Genomic DNA, 20,102 nt, shown 5'->3' with positions numbered 1-20,102 from the left:
AGATAGATAGATAGATAGATAGATAGATAGATAGATAGATAGATAGATAGATAGATAGATAGATAGATAGATAGATAGATAGATAGATAGATAGATAGATAGATAGATAGATAGATAGATAGATAGATAGATAGATAGATAGATAGATAGATGCAAATCAATCAAAGAAACTTCCTAACTAGGAACAAAATAAACATTTAAACATTTGAATTAATGGACTATTATGGCTAATCCTTTTTTCACACATATACCCATTAATTAAGAGACGAGACAATATGGAATTCAAAGACTCCAGAAATTGGGTCAAAACAAATACCTGCACCTTTGAGGACACGTCACTGAACATACAACGAAATTTTGGATCTATCCTTGAACACAATGTTGATATGTGTGTTTCTTCATTGTAGAGTCATGTGACATAGACTCCTGCATGTCTATAGTGTCACAGGTTTTGAACACATTAATGCTGCAGAACAGTAAACACTCAGACATATCATGATATTATTCATTGTAGGTTGTAACATATTGTATACTGTCACTGTGTCTGTTGAATGTTCTTAAAAACCTTATGTGAGATTTTCTTGGCCTTTCATCCTGGAAACCCTTGCCCTTTTACCCATAAACCATAATCCCCCAAAAGCCCTGACAGTATCACCAAAAACAGCCCACTGGGTGGATCAGATGTGGCCCACACAAAACTCCCCTCAGAGAAGTGTGTACAAACATCCATTCCAACCTTATGAATATGCATGTCTCAGTGGGTGTTGACATGAGTGTCCTGGTGTTTATATTCCAGAATGTCAAGTTTGTGTTTTTGCCCGCAGGTGCTTGATTGAGCCAAACATCAGGAAAACGTCAACATTCAGGGTCCATTTCACTGTAAGTGCCAGTATGTACTCTTTTTATTTTGTGCATAGTTAACAAACAGATTTCAGGTTTGTCTAGTCTTTTTTTTAAAAGATGATTTTAAAGATGATTTTAAAGTTTTTTTAAATGTTGCAGTGCAAAATCTTGAACATCCTTTTCATATTTTCATTATTTGTGTCAATTTCTGCTTTGCCTCCATAGAAACGAAACAGAAGGCAGCATGGAAACTATTAGTGAGCTCATCCCAATTGCAAAGGAAATGCTGAACCAGAGGCCTAGCCAAAGCATGGTAAAGATCTACATGCTTGGCACAACTCTGGCATTAATTGGAGTGGTTGGCAGTCTGGTGGAAACTGTTTGCTTCCCGTTTTTGGAGCAGGAGACCGCTGAAGAGAGAGAAGCCAAGCAAATGTTGGGAGAGAAGGAGAAAAAGAAACAGATGCTAAAACCGCAGACTGTCGATGTTTGCTGTGATGTTGTGCAAGGGATAAAAGCAACTGAGATCGAGGCCGAGGCCAAGGCTAAGCATCTGTTGAATGGGCATCGGAACACATACCGCTTACATGCCTCTTAAAAGAAATAATTACAAAGTTGATGGCAATAGCACCCCATGGCACAAACAGTGAAGACCATTCTTTTTGCCCCTTGATAGAGAGGTGACTAAGAAGGAGATGTGCTGAGAACTGCAGGCTACAAGGATTTCTTGCTGCTGCCTAGCAGATATTCTGTGATGAATCTGGCAATGAAATGCATGTCTGCATTTTATTTGGCTGTGTAATAAATCCATTTTCAAGATATCAACTAATTAAGACTACTATTATTCTACTCCTGTTAGCAATAATCCTATTATATTTGCAGCGCTCCATCCATACACTGACAAGAAGATAGTTGAAGAATGGTTGTTTTGAATATTAATTGCTGAAATGTACAGGTAAGCTACGTTTAATAAAAAATGTCGTTGCTTTATTTAAAATACAAGCTGATATCAGATCACAGTAGGTAGCTGGTAAACCTAGGAGAGTCACTTATCGAAGTGTTTTTTTTTTGCCAAAAAACTTTTATTTATAACGCAGGTATACAATTGTCATACAGAGCAAAAAACAAAAAACACAAACAAACAAAAACAAAACAAATTTGTACAGACAAGAGGAGTCCACTCGTTATAAGTCCTCTCAGGGTTCAAATAAAATTTACTTTCTTTAAATATCAAAAGTCTTTATAGCTTTTTTGTTTTTCACATTTTCAATTAAGGCGCGATACTGCTGGAGTCCAACAACAAAACCATGAAAGCAGGGTTTGGAGTCAGACCATTTAGATTTGTGGATGTGGAATTTACCAAGAATAATCAAAAGCTGAATTATATAGGTAGTATTATATAGGTAATAGGTAATATCGACGTGTTTCTGCCTCGGTTTCCTGAGCTGTTGACGTGAAGCACAAACATGTAATGTCGTTATCCTCCTCCAGAGGACGGTAGTAAAACTCGCCCCGCTATCGGGAGGACTCGACATCCGTTCGACAAACCGGAAGTGTCGTGAATTATTTTGGTGCTATAGGTGTCGCGATTCTCATGCAATAAAGGCTTCTTTTTTTACTCAAGAAACAGTGTGATACAAAGGCGCCGAGCGCTAAGAGTTGCAGATGGCGGATCCTGCTGCGGCGTCAAGCGGTTCGCTCATCGCGGGGGCGGTAAGAGTGTTTTTAGAGCCGCGCCATGATCTAGATTTACCGAGCCCGGATACGGTTCATGTAACATGTACGGCTTAACGTCCGTCCAATCAACACGGAACAGTCCTAGGTGTTTCTGCCATGCAGCCAATGTCATGAAGAACATGGGGATGGCAGTAGTTGTTCCTTCCTTCCCAGTTTGTGGTTCCTGCTCTACTTAAATCGAGGGTAGACTGCCCCAGCTGCTTCTTAACAAAATTAAATAGTCGCATACCTCCTATACAGTTTCTTTCTGCTTGAATGTATTATATCCCATGGGTGGAAGTCGACTCTGAAATAGTTCAATTACATTCAACGCAGTTTTGCTTCTAGGTTTCACTTATATAACTGATGGACAATAAGACGCGGTTTCAAGCGAAGGAAACTACTTTCAACCGCTGATTAGGAATACTGCTCAAATAGGAGCATCACCGGACAATACGACATGTGGGGGAAAAATAGTTTAATAATGTGCATTGATAATGATCAAACGCTCATTTCTGATCAAATTTTCTCGCAAAAAAAAAAAATTTCACCTGTACTAGAAAATTCAAAAGTTACCAAAATTAAACACGATGTGCTGCTAAAGAAGTGTTATCCAGCCGGGTAGCCAGCGCTGAGGCCAGTAAACAGTCTGAGAGACAAAAGAAAAAGGTTAAAAACATGTTTGTTATTAATGAAATAATATTAATTACTTATTATTTGGTCCATAGTGCCGTGCCGTGCCATAGTTGAAATTAAAGCCAAACGCTTTCCTGTTTCCTATATATATATATATATATATAATTAAAGTTTTTTCCTACATCTATCTTATATTTTGTTCTTATTTCTGTTTTTTTTTCCTTTTTATTTATCTTTTATTTCTGTTTGTTTCTGTTTCCATTTTCTTATCTTGTATGTTGGTAGTTTTTAGTTATTAGCGCGTGAGTGTCTGTAATAGAACTCAATTACCCCTCGGGGATAAATAAAGTATTCTGATTCTGATATATATATATAGGCGGCACAGTGGTTAGTGCGGTCGCCTCACAGCAAGAAGGTTCTGGGTTCGAGCCCCGGGGCAGTCCAACGTTGGAGCTCGTCCCAGGTCGTCCTCTGTGTGGAGTTTGCATGTTCTCCCCTTGTCTGCGTGGGTTCCCCCCGGGTACTCCGGTTTCCTCCCACAGTCCAAAGACGTGTAGGTCAGGTGAATCGGCCATACTAAATTGCCCCTAGTTATGAATGTGTGTGTGTGTGTGTGTGTGTGTGTGTGTGTGTGTGTGTGTCGGCCCTGTGTGATGGCCTGGCGGCCTGTCCAGGGTGTCTCCCTGCCTGCCGCCCAATGACTACTGGGATAGGCTCCAGCATCCCCACGACCCTAAGAGTAGGATAAGTAGTTTGTATAGTGGATGGATGTGTTTATATATATATATATATATATATATATATATATATATATATATATATATATATCAACACGGATACAGGAAAAAAGATTTTAATGCATATGTCTGTCAGTGTTCTCATTCATCCAGGTCATGGTTATCCAAAGGAGTTGAATCAAGTGCGACTGGACTAGCTTTGTCTAGTCAGAAAGGCACGAACTGAGGAAGCCTGTTGGATGAGAGGCGAAACGTCTTCACGGATATATACCAAGTCCAGTTGCACTTGATTCAACTCCTTTGGATTTTAATGCATAGTAGTACAGGCCTGTTTCGCGTGTCTCGCACTCATCAGCTGCTAAGTGCAAGCTGATGAGTGCACGGCACTTAGCAGCTGAAGAGTGCGAGACGCACGAAACAGGCCTGTACTACTATGCATTAAAATCTTTTTTCCTGTATCCGTGTTGATATTCCGCTCCTCATTAGTCGAGCACTCAACACCATTGACGATAGAAAAAAACGCTATATATATATACACTCCAGTGATTCAGTTAAATTCTTTATGAGACAGTACAAGCCTGAATCATGCCATGAGCAATCATCAGCTGTCAATAAAGCTACACAGGAAAGAACATTATACGTATGTTCTTGCTTTATTGTCTGGCAGACATAGATACAAGCACCTATTTTGTAATTATAAATAAATCATGCCAATAGACAAATATCAAACCACCCTCACCCCCATTGGACTGTTAGCCATCACGTGTTTTTGAATTTTTGAACGTAGGCACCTCTCCCTTCCCCATTGGACATTGTGCACATGATGTGCATGATGAGGTAATTAATGATATGTTCTTTCCCGTGTAGCTTTATTGACAGTTGACGATTGCTTATGGCATGAAACAGGCTTGTACTGTCTCAGAAAGAATTTACTTGAAGAACTGGATTATTTTATATATATACTTGGACCCAACAGAATTTAAAATGCTTTTCTTGTGGAATTTTAGACTTTAGAATGGCTCCACATCGGAGTTTCAGAGTTCTGTTGAAATTCTTGAGTTTCAGTTGCTCTTTTGCCCGAATTTTAGAATCTAGAATACCTCTCTGTTGGAATTTTAGAATGCAACTGCAAGGCATGGATTGCACATCACCAACGCACTTAAATGTGCTTAATGCCTGCAGTTGCCCACTGGGGACTGGGGTTCGCGCCCCGGTCTCGTCAGATCCGACTATGGCCGGACTCCATGAAGCAGCAATCATTGGCAACGCTGTCTTCGGGAGGGGGGCGGAGTCGGCTTGTGTTCGTCACGTGAATGCGTCTCTGTGTGTGTCGGAAAAACAGTGGTTCGGCTTGGAGTCGCATTGTCACAAAAAGTGGGGAGGCGGTCTCCTTCGAGACTGCCGGCCGGAGAGATGCAGTTGGCGAACGCATACAGTGCGAGGGTGGGTGTTTGAATTAAAATAGGGATCGATTGGCCACTAAATTGGGAGAAAAAGGGGAAAAATCAGAAATAAATTTTTAAAATAAAAAAAAAAAAATGTGCTTAATGCCATCAAGCACTGTGTTGGTTTAACATAATACCAGTAGCTATAATACTAACGCTGCTGCTGTAAATTGATATTGGGAAATTTCTTTAATGAGCTTTCATGTTATCATTTCACTTGTTGCTTCTGTCATTTTTACATTTATTTGCAACATTAATGACTTGAGCTGAATGCATACCCACCAAATATGGTCTGCACTGTTTTCTATATTTCATTCTCTTCTGTCTAGCGTGATCTGTATTTTATAGGGTCCTCATTGTACTTGTGCAATTTGTGTGTAAGCTGTGTTTTTGTGCAATGTTATTTGTTCCACGGCATCATTGACATCAAGAAAAATTCTGATGCATGCCCGTGCAACTCATAATCACAAAGTGTATTTGGTGAATACATTTTTACTTGATTCTTACTGTATGTATGTGTTTTTGTTTTTTAGCGCTCAAGTAGTGGCAAAGCTGCTTCTAGCCCTGCAGAAAACTATCACCTTGCCCGACGTCGCACCTTACAGGTTGTGGTCAGCGCCCTGTTAACAGAATGCGGGTTCGAGAGTGCAGAAAAGGCAGCTGTGGAATCACTCACTGAGATGATGCAAAGTTGTACGTGTGAATGAGTAATGTTTTTCAACTGAAAGTCTTGTTCCAGTTCTGGAAATTGCAAGATGGTGGTATACTGCAATTGATTCAAAACATCCTGTGAATTTTTCAGATATGAACGAAATAGGCCGCTGTACCAAAGCCTACTGTGAACACACAGCCAGAAGCATCCCCACCCTCTCAGATGTAGTTGTCACACTTATCGAAATGGGTGAGTACAAAATGACACTAACATACTAATCATAAACTGAAGTGATGAAGCACTCTCAAAGTCAAGATTTGTAACATTTAATCTGTTTGTCGCCATAGGTTTCAATGTAGATACTCTCCCTGTGTATGCTAAAAGGTCACAGAGGATGGTTATAACTGCACGTAAGTATACACAAAGTCTGTCAGTACATGAATTTAAGACATATAATGTTGGGATAACATGCTGTAACAGTGCAAATTTATCTGCAAAACTTGGTTTTGTTTTTTTTTGGAAAGGGGGTTCTTTAATCGAACATGGATGTGATTTTATAGATATTTACTCAATTTATTCCAGCTCCAGTGACAAATGCCCCTGTGGTTCCCAAAGCACTGACAGCTGGACAAAAGCGCACCCATCCACCTCATATCCCCAGCCACTTTCCTGAGTTCCCTGATCCTCACACCTACATTAAAACACCTGTGAGTAAACAGTTATCTTTTAGAATAAGATAATTACTTCTAAAGGACAACTTATGTGCAAATGTACTCAAATAGAAGAAAATGTAATTCCTGGTTAGCTTCTTCCTTTGCTGTAGTCATCTAGCTATCTCTCTGCTTGTAGGTTACTTTAACATGTAGATGTTTAAGATGCCAATCTAAACCATTTTTAAATCAGAACTAGACGAGTGCACTCAGTAGATTGCAGATCCTCACCAGGCATATCTCCCCTTCTCCAGTACTCAGACTTGGTGACAAAGCACCCCTTTTTTCACCTACTGGAAGAAGGAAAAATACAGAGGCACTGCCTGCATATCCATCCTTCTCCAGTGCTCAGACTTGGGTGAAAAACTAGCTGAGCAGTTAGCACTCAGTTGTGGTATAAACAGGTTTTTCAAAGGTTTTGAATCATCGCAACCATGATAGGTCCTTGATCATACGGTCATAACTGTACACAAGAATTATTAGGCTGACAGGTCCAGTAGTATGGGAGATTAGCAGCAGACAGATACACGCACACATGGACAGAAAAAAATGTTTTTCCTGCCTTGACAACACTTAAACACAGCGCCATAGTTGATTGAACAGGAAATGTGTAAAAAGAAAAAATGTAAACCAATATAAACCTGCATTTTCCAAAAAGAAAATGTTTGCTACGTGACCATTTTGGTCTAACCCCAATCCTGTCTTTATTTTCATAATATAATAAAGCTGGATAAACCATTTACGCTCGCGCATGCACGACTCACATATACGGTTGACTCAAACCGGGCAGTAACAAGAATATGCAACACTTCTTGTTTTGACTGCAACCTAGAGGAAGTTGTTCCTTTATAACGTTAGCATTTTTTTTGGATTATCAAATTCTTTTACCGTATTTCCTGGACTATAAGTCACTGTTTTTTACTTGTCTGGCTGGTCCTATGACTTATGCAATGTAACTGAATTGAATAATCTTTATTGTCACTATACTCGGGTACAATGAAATTTCACAGGCTTCTTCTGATGTAGTAAAATATAATAATAATGATAACAATGTTAATAATTATTATTATTATTAATAATAAAAGCATTACAAAAAAACCACTAGTTTCATAAAATTTACACATTTACAAAGTTACAGAAGTTATAAATTGTGTGTGGTAGCAGTCTGGGTGTATGTGTGTGTGCGTGCTTATGTGTGTCTGTATCAGTCCTTAATATGTACAGTGCACCCGGAAAGTATTCACACCCCTTCACTTTCCCCACATTTGTTATGTTACAGCCTTATTCCAAAATGGATTAAATTCCTTTTTTTTCCTCATCAATCTACATACAATACCCCATAATGACTAAGCGAAAAAGGTTTTGTAGAAATTTATTAAAAATAAAAATCCAACTTGTGTGAATACTTTCCGGATGCACTGTATGTCTGTGTGCGCTCACAGTACCTGTATTCTGTTCTGTGGTTGGGCAGAGAGGGGTGTGATGGAGGCCACAGCTCTGGGAAAGAAGCTGTTCCTCTCTATTGGTGCAAGATCTTATTGTCCTGAAATGTTTGCCAGACGGCAGCAATTCCAATTTTGTTGGACGAATACATTGCATTTCAACTAAAGGCCTTTACACACTAGGGACATGTCGAATAAATGACACAAAAATGCGAAATACTCGCCCGTGAATATTTTGCATCAAAACTATTCATGCCGGCAGCAATTGGAATTTGTGAGACGTGAGGTGGGCTCATCCTGGCAAGTTTAGGTACAGCAGTGCATGGGGATCTCCCCCTCTTCCCTTCGGGGTCATGAGGAGATCCCCACCCATTGCCGGTCTGGGCCCTGCTGGGCTCACTTCCTCTATTGCGGTGCACTGTGGCTGGCTCTGGGTCAGCAAAGAAGGGTTGCCTTGCTACCAACTCTACTACATCTAAAGGTAAACTACATTAGCTACTCACTATCCTGATAGCCTAGCTGTTTGATGATGCTCCTCCACACATTGTCCTTGAGGTGATTGTCTTCATAATTTTTGTGTCCTTTGTCACACAATACAGGGTGTTGAGAAACACAGCAATCAACAGGTCCACTATTGTCATTAGGAGTTGTAATGTGACGTCCGTTCCACGCAACGTGATTGGTTGATGTCTTTATTCGTGGCGCAAAAGTTCAGAAAATCAACCTTTTTCCAAAAAAAAAAAATTAAGTCACTTTTTCATTGCATAATACTCACGTTCTGTGTGAAAGTACGCATGACAAAAAAACAAAACAAAAAAAACAGTTTAAACAGTTCAAAATATATTGACGTGCGAATTAATTACTGAGTGTAACATACTCCGGTGCAACTTGTAGTCCAGGAAATATGGTAATTTTTGATCATGTCTCTGCCTGATGCGAGTCAACCGTAGATGTGAGTTGTGCATGCGCATGGTTGACTTAGATTAGGCAGCGACAGAGGACAGTGTTGGTCGAGCGAGCTAGAGTGTGAATGAAGAGAAGCGGCGGTAGTAAGAACAAATGTTTTTTCCAAAGGTTTTCAATTACCGCAACCATGAGAGGTTCTTGATCATAGTCATAAACAACTGTGCACAAAAAGTTTTAGGCTGATAGGTCCAGTACTATGTGAGATCAGCCGCAGACAGATACACACAGACTCCGCCTGGTGGGGATAATTAATTCAAATCAATGAACAAATAATTTTTGCGGGGCTCATCTTGCCTTGCAAGCCAAACAACTCATAAGTACAGCTCTGGCTTGCTAGGTGAAGGCTCAATTGCTTTACCTAAGAGAACTTTGACAGTTGACATGACCTGTAGCAAAGCCAAATTGCGAGCAAAAGACAGCATAAGTGTTCAAATTAAATATATGGCCTATTGCCGAGCATTCACTCATTTCCACATAATGTCCTTGTTCATGTTACATGAATAAGCTATTGTGTAAAACAAGTGTATTTTAACTGCAAGAACTTCATGGAAAACCAATTCAATTTCATCCCTGTGCTGGCACTCTGATTTTGCAAGAGAGTCATGTGATCCAACATTGACATTTTTTAAAGTAGCCTCGTCTTACATATGCTGTTCTCTCCGTACTTAGACATTTAGAGAACCTGTGTCTGACTACCAAGTGGTGAGAGAGAAGGCTGCGTCTCAGAGGAGAGATGTTGAGCGGGCGCTAACGCGCTTCATGGCCAAGACTGGAGAAACTCAGAGCCTCTTCAAAGATGACATCACTGCCTTTCCCTGTGAGTGATTCTGTCCTTACTCACCTGCTTTTTAGACACTCAATCAAATTTGCGTATCGGCGACAATACATGTTTACTGTGCAGTACTAAACCATACTATTGTTTACTAACACCATACCTAATCTTGCTCTTTGAGCAAGCATTTGCATGCGTATTTACATGCTTGTCTGTTATACTCAGTATAATGAACATATTATGTCATGTTTGTGTGAGTTATAATGACATTGCCTGTGGCTGTGTTGTCAGTGATCGCAGCCCAGCCCTGCACCATCCCATATCTGAGTGCCCTCCTGCCGTCTGAACTGGAGCTGCAGACCCTGGAGGAGACGGACTCTTCTGAGCAAGACGACCAGACAGACAGCGAGAACACCACAGGAAACATAATCACTGTGAGTCCTCATCGCAGTGCCTTGACTAATAACATGAACAGAGGGGCTATTCTCATTTAATAGGATCTTTCTCGGTATTTAGGGCAATTTGTATACCACAAATGTACTGAAAAGTGCAGTTATGTTGCACAAAATGAGGAAGCAGAACAGAGGATTTTTCTTATTAGCTACACTTTATTTGTAGGATTATGCATTCTCATAATAGTCTTTGTAGAATCTAAAGGGGATCTTTACTAAATAGTTGGTGCCATTAGGGTTAGATTTTATATTATTACAAAAATCTTTAAAGAAAAATCATATTTACAAATATTTCAACAATATTGTTTTGAGATGTAATGTCTGTGGCATATTCCATTTCTCTCAAGAGACCAGGCCACTATGTAAGGCTGTTGATTAAGGCCCTGTTTGGTTGCCATCTCTGTATGAGACGAGTACTGAGGAATGCAAATGGTAGGCTTTAACTATGTACCAAATGCCTATAATATCAAATGAAGGATAGACTTAGTGCCCATGCATTTTGTTTGCTTTGAGTCTTTCACAAATGAAAAAATGTCTCTATTGTTCATGTAGTTTACCTTCTTAAATGTCCTGGCGTTATGGTACTCTATATTTAATGCAGATTTCATCTTGTCAGTTTCGTGGCTTTTCTAATTTAAATCTCTTAAGCCAGGTTGCGGACAATGATGAGCCTGCACTTACTGCCTATTACTCTATTTATTTCGAACTCACTTTGGAGTGAAAAAGTGCCATAATTTTGAATGATTGCTGTATTGGAGATCGGCATGGTTGGAAATTATTCAAATACTTCTAAAATCAAAGGCCAGTTACTAAACTCAGAAAATGGAATCCAAATGTAAATACAGAAAAAACAGAAACGCAACTGATGTACATAGAAATTGGTTGTGAGGTTTTGGAAGTTTCTGAATAGTGTTCTGCTCACTTCTGTCCATTCATAGACCATATCTCTTATGTCACATGCTTGGCTTTGGTTTCTCTTGACCCTCTCAGGACGATCCGGCTGCAGACAAGGAGAATTCCATGCTGCCTCCCAGTGGTGTTGTTCCCTCCGCAAAGGCTAGTGAGGAGAACATGATAGACAACCCATACCTCAGACCAGTCAAGAAACCCAAAGTGAGGAGGAAGAAGTGAGCACATAGCTGGAACAAATAAACTGTTACCTGCTTCACCAGCTGTTCAATTCAGCAACTCAGTCAGTGATTCACCCCTTAGAGAGAAGTGGCCCTGTACTGAAGCCTGGTGCAAGACCCTAGACCAGCAGCTGCTTTTCTTTAAAATCTGGGGCCAGTTATGCTAAAGACTGACTGTATTAACTATTTTCCAGTGATGATTCCAAACATTTTTTTCCCTTGCGTCAATTGTTGTGATTAGCAAGCATTCACCTTCACTTCCATTCACTTTTTTTCTAATGGTCATTTTGTAGGAAATGCAATAGATTTAAAAATGAAAAGTCCAGTCGTTTTGTGAATAACAGATGTTTTTTTTTTATTTTTAGACTTTTCACTTATTTTTTTGGTTAAAACACATTGCTGACATTGTGCCCTTTATCTGTTTAGTTTAGACTGAATTGAGGAGACTATATAGATGCAGAAATCACAGAACTCATCTAGTGTCTGTCCTCTTCCAGATTCATACTTAGTAGTACAAACTCAGGTATGCCAGTCTAGCCCTCTGCTTCTTGAACTCCTTGTCGTAGTCAAGCTGATGAGGAAAAAAAAAAAAGGGTGTTTGTTGTTGCTTCATGTTTGTTAATATATTCCCACTGAAATCTATATCCCATTTAAATACATTGGAAATCATTTTTAAATGGCACTAGCATGTAATATCTTTTATTTTTGACACAGGTGCCCTCATGTGGAATAGGAGCACTATTAGCTGTTCAAACAATATGTCATTTTCACATAAACTCTTAAGCCAGTTTTAATCAGTTTATTGGCGGCTTTAAGCTGTGTGGCTAGATCAGACCAGTATTCTTAAGAAATGTGAGAAGTTGCCTTCTGACCCACTGGTGGATTTTTTTTTTTTTTAATAAATTTGTTTTTTGTCTGAAAACCTTGATACTTGTTTTGTTTTCTTAACCCCATTCTGTTCATTAATTGGCAATGGATGTACACCGATCACCCAAAACATTAAAAGCCACTGACAGGTAAGTGAATAACATTGTTCATCTTTCAATGTTGTATTCTGTAAATTGTGTAAACACAACATCCATTGCACGTTGTCTGTCTTGGGAGAGAGATCCCTCCTCTTGCTGTCCCTGAGGTTTCTTCCTATTTTTTCTCAAAAGTTTTTTTTTTTTTTAGGGAGTTGTTCCTTATTTGATGCGAGGCTCTAAGGACAGGATGTTGTGTTGCTGTAAAGCCCACTAAGGCTAATTTGTGATATTGGGCTATACAAATAAAATTGACTTGACACAATGGCACCTGTCGAGGAGTGGGATATATTTTGCAGCAAGTGAACAGTCAGTTCTTGAAGTTGATGTGTTGGAAGCAGGAAAAACAGGCAAGCGTAAGGATCAGAGTGACTATGACTAGGGTCAAATTGTGATGGCTAGACGACTGAGTCAGAGCATCTCCACAACTGCAGGGCTTGTGGGGTGTCCCTGGTATGCAGTGGTCAGTACCTACCAAAAGTGGTCCAAGGAAGGACAACCGGTGAACCGGTGACAGGGTCATGGGCACCCAAGGCTCACTGATGTGCATGGGAAGTGAAAGCTAGCCTGTCTGGTCCGATCCCAGAGAAGGGATACTGTAGCTCAAATTGCTGAAAAAGTTAATGCTAGGATAGACAGGTGTCAGGACACACAGTGGATCACAGCTTTTTGCATATGGGGCTGCGTAGCCGCAGACTGGTGAGAGTGTCCATGATGACCCCTGTCCACTGCCAAAAGCCCCGACAATGGGCACATGAGTGCCAGAACTGGACCATGGAGCAGTGGAAGAAGGTGGCCGGGTCTGATGAATCACATTTTCTTTTACATCATGTGGACGGCTGGGTGTGTGTGCATCGTTTACCTGGGGAAGAGATGGCACCAGGATGCACTATGGGAGGAAGGCAAGCTGGTGGAAGCAGTGTGATGCTCTGGGCAATGTTCTGCTGGGAAACCTTGGGTCCTGGCTTTCATGGGGATGTTACTTTGACACATACCACCTACCTAAACATTATTGCAGAACAGGTACACTCCTTCATGGCAATGGTATCCCTTGATGGCAGTGGCATAAGGTGCTTTTAATATTTTGGCTGACTGGTGTTCTGCTCACCAGTCACGTTGACCCAGGCCACCATGAAATTTGATAGTAATATAATTTTGAATTTTATTTAAAAATACCCAACGTATCTTATCTTCATCTAAACTATTAACGTTTATCGATGGTTATTCAAAATGGAGCACAATGGTTAAGAGGGTGTGTGACTGGACAAGCAGCACCCATATTTGAATACGGTTATTCCATTGGGTTTTAGGTATCGAAGAATCTAATGGAAATTTACCCCAAATTCTGGATTGTGTCTTTAAGCCGTGTTGCTTAACCTACTTCAACTCTCAATGATCTCTTCTCCAGCTGTGGCTGCCTGGACCAGTCTGGGGACCCAAACCTCATCGGCCAAGTCACTTTCCTGTTCCTAACTGTATCATGAGCATATGTGCCAGGGCTGTATTATGATATTAAAAAAAAAACTGTCAGTGGGTTTGAATACATTTGAAATGGAGTTGATAGTTGTAGATGTCAATCCCTCCACCCTTACTTACCCTGGACTGCCATCAGCTTTACTAGATGTGGTTTTGAACCTCTGTGCAGTTGAACTGAAAGGTGTTTGGCCAGGGGGACAGACTTTGGACTGGGTTTGATCCTGTTGGTACTTTTGGGGTGAAGGGGTCGGTGTCTGTTGAGAGCAGTGCGAAGACAAGTACTGAATGGTCAAACTTGACAACTGTATCTTGTGAAAAGTATTTTATCACTCTTACTGACTGATCGACGGACTAGTTTCTGGTATCTTTTCTCAACATTACCTTGTTACAAGGCAAGAAACGTGCAGCTGTCCTCGCTGAAAGAACATATCCCTTCTTACTTTCTGGTTTTGTCTGTATCTCATACATCATGGTACGAAGCTGTGGAGAAAATATCCAGTACAACCTTACCGTTTGGCAAATTTCACAATAGCCTATAGCCATGAGCCAAGAGAGACAAAGTTGTTTATAAAGTTGTCTGAACCTAGTAGGGCTGAACAATATTGTAAAATTATATACACAGGAAATAGTCACACTGAAAAGGATGCTGTATGAGGTAAACTCAGTCATGTTGGGCCACTTACTTACTTAACTAAACTAAAAGTCATTGCTTGTTAGGAAACAAAATCTAGCAAAGGCCCGCTTTTAACAATTATGGAACTGAACTTTGCTGCATATATTCGGTGAAATTATGTCCCTTATGTTCTTTGACATTGCAGTGACATTGTAATACATATCACCAAAAACACCAAAAATATTGCAGCGTTGCCCCCCCCCCCAATATCGTTCAGCCTTTAATCCTAGCGCTTTCAGCCTTTCTACCGTGTTACTGCGCATGCGCCGGTTAATAACTACTATAAATTTGCGCCACTGTGCTATTTCGGCAGCATATGGACAAATCGTTAGAAAAGTTTGAACTTATGTGAGACAGTGTAAAGCGGAGTTTAAAGGTGGAAAAACAAGTCGAGAGAACAACCTCATGGTTTTCATGGCAGCCGGGCCCCAGATGCGACGCTTGCTGGCGTAACGTTTGGTTGCCCAGTCGGTTCGGCGCGTAGTGAGTAGGAAAGAGTTTCCTCTCCTGGCAGCTGCCAAACGCCACGCTGCGAAGAGGAGCTACAGAAACCTGGTTAGAAATCATGATCGAGGTTGCATGCAAAAGTTTGAAGTTTTAAATTCCTCCGACGTGTTTGTTACCGGCCTCCCGCACGGCCATGATCTATTCTTGTTTAGACTGTAACGATGGCAACCAGGTTTCGTTGATTTATCCTGCCTGTTCGTGTGTGGATTTTACTTAATGGGGAAAAAAAAAACCAAAAACCTGTCAATCTCTTTATCCAACCCTCATTGGTTGACGGAAATCTCAAATGTTTGACGGGTGAACTGAATTGAATGTTTGACGTTTGGTTGAACTGGTAATTTGTTGAGTTTGAATTGAACCGAGACACTGTTTCAGCACAGTCGGTACATGAATTTATTTTTTTCCACAAATAACTTAAGAAAAAACATCCACAACTCTATAAGGCACTTCCTAAAGGCGATGATGATTCATAAAATGATAAGTACTGTATTTTTCTAAAGGCAAACAGTGGTCAGCAGCTTATATACAGGAAATTATTTTAGTAATTTTCAAATTAAGCAGTTGAGAGAAATTGGGGAAACTGAACAGTAAAACTTGTACCACAACGTGCAACAGTCACATTTACATCACTTTGGCAAAAAGGCATTCTCTGGCACGCAAATGTAAATCATGCTAGGAAAACTTCCCCTTGCAATAACAAACAGTGGCACTCAGTCATGTTTAGCCTGCACATTCAAAAAAGAACCAGTGCAAACTGTAAGAAAATACTGTTTTCTATTTTAGAACTTGAAGACCATGAAAGATTAGATAATGACTTGCAGGACAAAAGGATCACAAAGATATCAGGAGGAGAAACTTATCAATGACTGCTGAGGAGAAACAATAGATTAAAAGCAAAGTCGGCCAAGAAAATTATTCAATCAAATCAACCTTGCAAATATCTTCAAAGAGAACGTTCCGAAGGTCCACAACTTTGCTGACAAGGTGGGAATCTCCCATGTCCATGAACAATTTAACAGCACAGTGATCTCAGAGTGTATATGTACATATACATGTGTGTTACTCTGACTGTGGTACAGAGATGGAGGGACCTTTGGGATCGTCAAAACGGTCCATGGTGTTGAGCTGCATGATCATATGCAGGCCATACACGAGAATTAACACCATGAGCAGTGAGGTAAGCAGGCCCATCCAAATTCCAGCAGTAAAGAATCCTGCACAGTCGCTGGCATAGGAGAAATTTGTCCCATTTGCCAAACCGAAGCCCTGAATCTGCATCACACAAACAAACATGCAAAAAAGTAAATAAGACAATGATGTTGAACTTATTAAATTATTGACATCAAAATTGAGCTTGTTGAGCAGACCTATCTAATTCAGCACTCCATGCTTCGCATTAAGTATGCTATGCACAGATTGGAAAAAAATACAGAGCCGTGTATATACCTGAAAGTCTATGAAGTTGATCCTCCACTGTGAAGTGTTTTGGTTGGTGTTGTTTGGTACTAGAAGTGCATCTTGAAAGCTGGTAACAGACTGGCAGTGGAAAGAGTATTCTGCAGGAGCGTAGATATCACGACTACCACTGAACGATGCTGCTTGGCCATTGAATTGTAGCTGCACCCTGTCCAAGGTGAACCAGTTTCTTGCGGACACCGCATAGAACCGCTGACTCATGGCAAAACTAGAGATGAAGAGAACAATGATGAGTGTCATGCCTCACTCAGCATATCAAACCATGTGATGCATAAAACGAAAACGGTATCTTGCCCTAATAGGTGAATGGCATAGAATAGCAGACTACAACTCTGCAAAAAGGATAGTGACTTAATTTGCTCAAGGAAACATACAGCAATACAATTTAAAACATCACCATGATATAAAACACATTACCAATCTAAGCTCTTTACTTACCTTACGGTGATACCTGATGGATAATTAAGGACGAGCCTTAGAAAAAAAAAAAAGTTAAATTTTTTTGCTGCTTTAGAGGACCAACACAAAATGCACTTGGCTAACACCAACACAGCTTGGATATTATTTATAAGGTAGGGAGTTGTATTCTCACAATGAGTTAGTGCTGTTGCAGAGGGACCCCGCAAGGGTAGGCACCTGTGCAGCAAGGTCAATCCATTCTGATGCGCTTGAGACGCTGACACTGAGGTTTTGAGCCCAAAGCATTATGCAAGGGGCATCAGATACATTGAACATTATAGGGGCTTTGACTTCATCTACACTGGTTTGAAGCAAGGAGCGACCAATTGGCTGGTTGGACAAGGATGTCTCTGCAATGACCTGGAAGGATAAGAAAGAGAAAGATGATCAAACTACATTTGAAATATTTTTTCCCTAATATTATATTCTAATCCTGTGTTTGTTTTGCATTTTATCTGCTGTTGTAAGAGGACAGAAAGCAATCAGTAAAAAGAGAACTGGATTCATTCTAGTTCTCCAAAATGTATGAATAAAGAGATGCACATGGCGTGTAGGTATTTCAGGATGTGAGTCAGAATGTCTTACTCTTGATGGCTGGAGTCCTGTGTAGATGGCAGTGTAGGGGATATTTTTGGCTTTCATTACACTCAGAACTTCCCCAACAATTTCATCTGTGGAAAAAAGGTGGCTCAATTACTTATTGTACATGTCTAAATCAGTGGTTGATTACACATATGAACACATGCATTTTTACATTACATTCACTGGTTAAGACTTACCGTTGTTGTGTAGGACTTCCTTACATGATTTGTATGAGCTGTAAGGCAGAGGATAAAGAGGTAACTAACTTGTGTTCTCAATCACAAGTTTGCACAAAGATGAACTCATTAACTATTGAAACTGCTGATAGCAAAGAACCTCACCTAGTATGATACGGAAGGCTGAAGAGCAGCAAGTTGCTGCCAGATGCATTGAGAGTTAGATGTGAAAGAGTATCTGGATCTACAAGAAGAGGTGGAACACCAAGCTTCTCCTGCAATAGAGCCGGTATGGTGCTGGTTCCAGGCCATGCCACGGCAGGAAAGACCAATGAGAAGGAAGAGGAATGTAGTGCAGCCTGGATAAGAGTAAAAGACAACTAATTTGAATTTGGTATAATTTAGCATTTTGAACAATTTAAGCCAACAATTGATCGTAAAACCGAGCATACCTCAACGTTGTGAAAGACACTATCTTGCTTGTTTCCAAACACTCCACCAAACACTGTGAAGTCATCTTTGCTCAACTAGTGAAAAATATTAATAAATATTGGTTTCACAGACAACATTTCAGGCAGAAACAGACAAAAACTTGAAGCTATGCAATTATTATTGTGCAATTTCAAAACAGCGAAAATAATTAGATAGAAAACACAGTCCTAGCCAGCCACATACATTTTCCCTAACGCTCAGTCACACCACAGTGAGTATAACTAAGTCATGAGTGCCTGCTGCGTGTCTACGGAGCCGGTTGACTCATTTTAATTGAACAAATCATTTACATACAACTGTTACAACACTGGCTTATTCACAATTACGAACACTTCACTTCAAAAGGACAATTTGCCTGTACTGGATAAATCGCTGGACCAAGAGCTGCCTCCTTGGAAACTAGACAAACTGTTAATTCTCAATTTCAAAAGTTTAACTGGTAAGGCTTATAGCAACCATGCAGTGACTCATGCCTGACCTTTTCCTGCAGAAACAGCAGCACAGTGTGTGGACCCGAGGCAAAGGCTGAGCTGAGATACTTATGCAGTCGGTCAGTGGGCATGATGTGACCAGCTGTTGGTGAGGCCAAAGGTGGTAAACTACACAAACGAAGAAAATAACAAATGTTAATTTCACTCTGTAGAATAAACTGTTTATTCGCATATATCGAAAGCACAAGCTTTGAGCTTGGTCGGTTCCATCTTTAGCTAACCGTTTGAAGGGAAAGTTGAGAGAACATGTTAGCATTAGCCTAGCCTGATGGGAAACTGGCCGCGGTCTAGCTCAAGACTGCGTTAATATCACGGCATAGAAAATCAACAAAATATATTATTTACCCGTCAGAAGACCACAATAAAAGTGGCACATGTCCAGCGGAGCTTGATTTAGTGAGAAATAATACTAAAACGGCAATAATGGCCATTGAGCGCACTTCGCTTGAACACCCTGGTCCTGACATGTTCGGTTTTCCGCAAAGCTCAAATCACGTGACACAAACCAGCTGACTATCATGTGCTTTGAAAGAAAAATCACTTCCTGCTTCTCACATCCACGTCTGCCCTGTGCACGAGTTTCTAGTCGAGACTCGGACAGGCTGAACTTCGCTATCTTTTTGTCCTTCTGTTACTCATCCTGGCAACAAGGGGAACTCACCTGATTATTGCAAAGCAAATCCACTGTTCAAACTGATCCACCCCACAGCAGTAGAATATAGTCCAAACCACTTTTGGAGCTTTGATAGTAATGGAAGACATGGATGCAACCAAAGAGGAACGCCGATTTGGGCATTCGGTGCTATATAAATAAAACCTGTCACGCTATAACTCCATCACCCTATCATTTTGATTTTTCACTCTGAACCCGTCATTACGTGAAATTTCCTTATTCCTATAATAATCGAACCCCTTTGCATTAGGATAGGAAACCCTTGTAAACGCGTAGAGTGAAATAAAATGAATGACAGGTATGATTGGCAGCTGTCCATGGTGCTGATATTCGTTTAACCACACCTTAGCGAGCGGTTTCATATTCGCTCATTTTGATAATTGCTATAACATATGCCTGCATACATTGCATTTCAGTATTCTCTGAAATACTTATTAAAGAAAGAAAATTGCTTTCAAAACACATTTTACAAGGGGAAACGCGTTCTACTGTTTGTACAAAAAACCCCACAACTTTATGGTTACTGTAATCCTCATAAAAAGGCCTGCGTTCAGTGAAAGCAACTCCCATTCAG

The 20,102-nt window shown here is 40.3% G+C and overlaps 3 protein-coding genes across 4 annotated transcripts; 1 reads left to right on the top strand and 2 right to left on the bottom strand.

The window, feature by feature from the left end:
* The first annotated feature begins 1,443 nt into the window (after positions 1-1,443).
* taf8 (TAF8 RNA polymerase II, TATA box binding protein (TBP)-associated factor) lies at positions 1,444-11,502 on the top strand. 2 transcript variants are annotated; one of them, XM_056273428.1, is made up of 8 exons: positions 1,444-2,556; positions 5,911-6,070; positions 6,180-6,278; positions 6,377-6,439; positions 6,612-6,736; positions 9,817-9,964; positions 10,211-10,353; positions 11,362-11,502. In XM_056273428.1, the coding sequence occupies exons 1-8, from the start codon at positions 2,509-2,511 to the stop codon at positions 11,500-11,502; spliced, it is 927 nt and encodes a 308-aa protein (XP_056129403.1). In that variant the 5' UTR covers positions 1,444-2,508. The 2 variants fall into 2 exon arrangements, with proteins under 2 accessions (XP_056129403.1, XP_056129404.1); XM_056273429.1 differs by lacking the exon at positions 1,444-2,556 and adding an exon at positions 5,321-5,375.
* A 488-nt stretch (positions 11,503-11,990) lies between these two features.
* Positions 11,991-15,239, bottom strand: LOC130129340 (protein pitchfork-like). Its single transcript, XM_056299003.1, has 5 exons — positions 15,075-15,239; positions 14,381-14,479; positions 14,120-14,253; positions 13,905-14,022; positions 11,991-12,072 (listed from the first exon to the last, which is right to left on the bottom strand). Exons 1-5 carry the CDS (start codon positions 15,237-15,239, stop codon positions 12,007-12,009), a joined length of 582 nt encoding a protein of 193 aa, XP_056154978.1. The 3' UTR covers positions 11,991-12,006.
* Positions 15,240-15,556: 317 nt separating this feature from the next.
* On the bottom strand, positions 15,557-19,339 carry atp6ap1b (ATPase H+ transporting accessory protein 1b). The gene is made up of 10 exons (XM_056274401.1): positions 19,201-19,339; positions 18,843-18,963; positions 18,325-18,399; positions 18,038-18,231; positions 17,894-17,931; positions 17,700-17,785; positions 17,248-17,474; positions 17,094-17,129; positions 16,626-16,863; positions 15,557-16,451 (listed from the first exon to the last, which is right to left on the bottom strand). Exons 1-10 carry the CDS (start codon positions 19,320-19,322, stop codon positions 16,239-16,241), a joined length of 1,350 nt encoding a protein of 449 aa, XP_056130376.1. The 5' UTR covers positions 19,323-19,339; the 3' UTR covers positions 15,557-16,238.
* Positions 19,340-20,102: the final 763 nt, after the last annotated feature.

This window comes from Lampris incognitus, chromosome 2 (genome assembly GCF_029633865.1).
Source record: "Lampris incognitus isolate fLamInc1 chromosome 2, fLamInc1.hap2, whole genome shotgun sequence".
NCBI classification, from domain to species: domain Eukaryota; kingdom Metazoa; phylum Chordata; class Actinopteri; order Lampriformes; family Lampridae; genus Lampris; species Lampris incognitus.
This window is presented reverse-complemented; position numbering and strand designations above follow the sequence as displayed.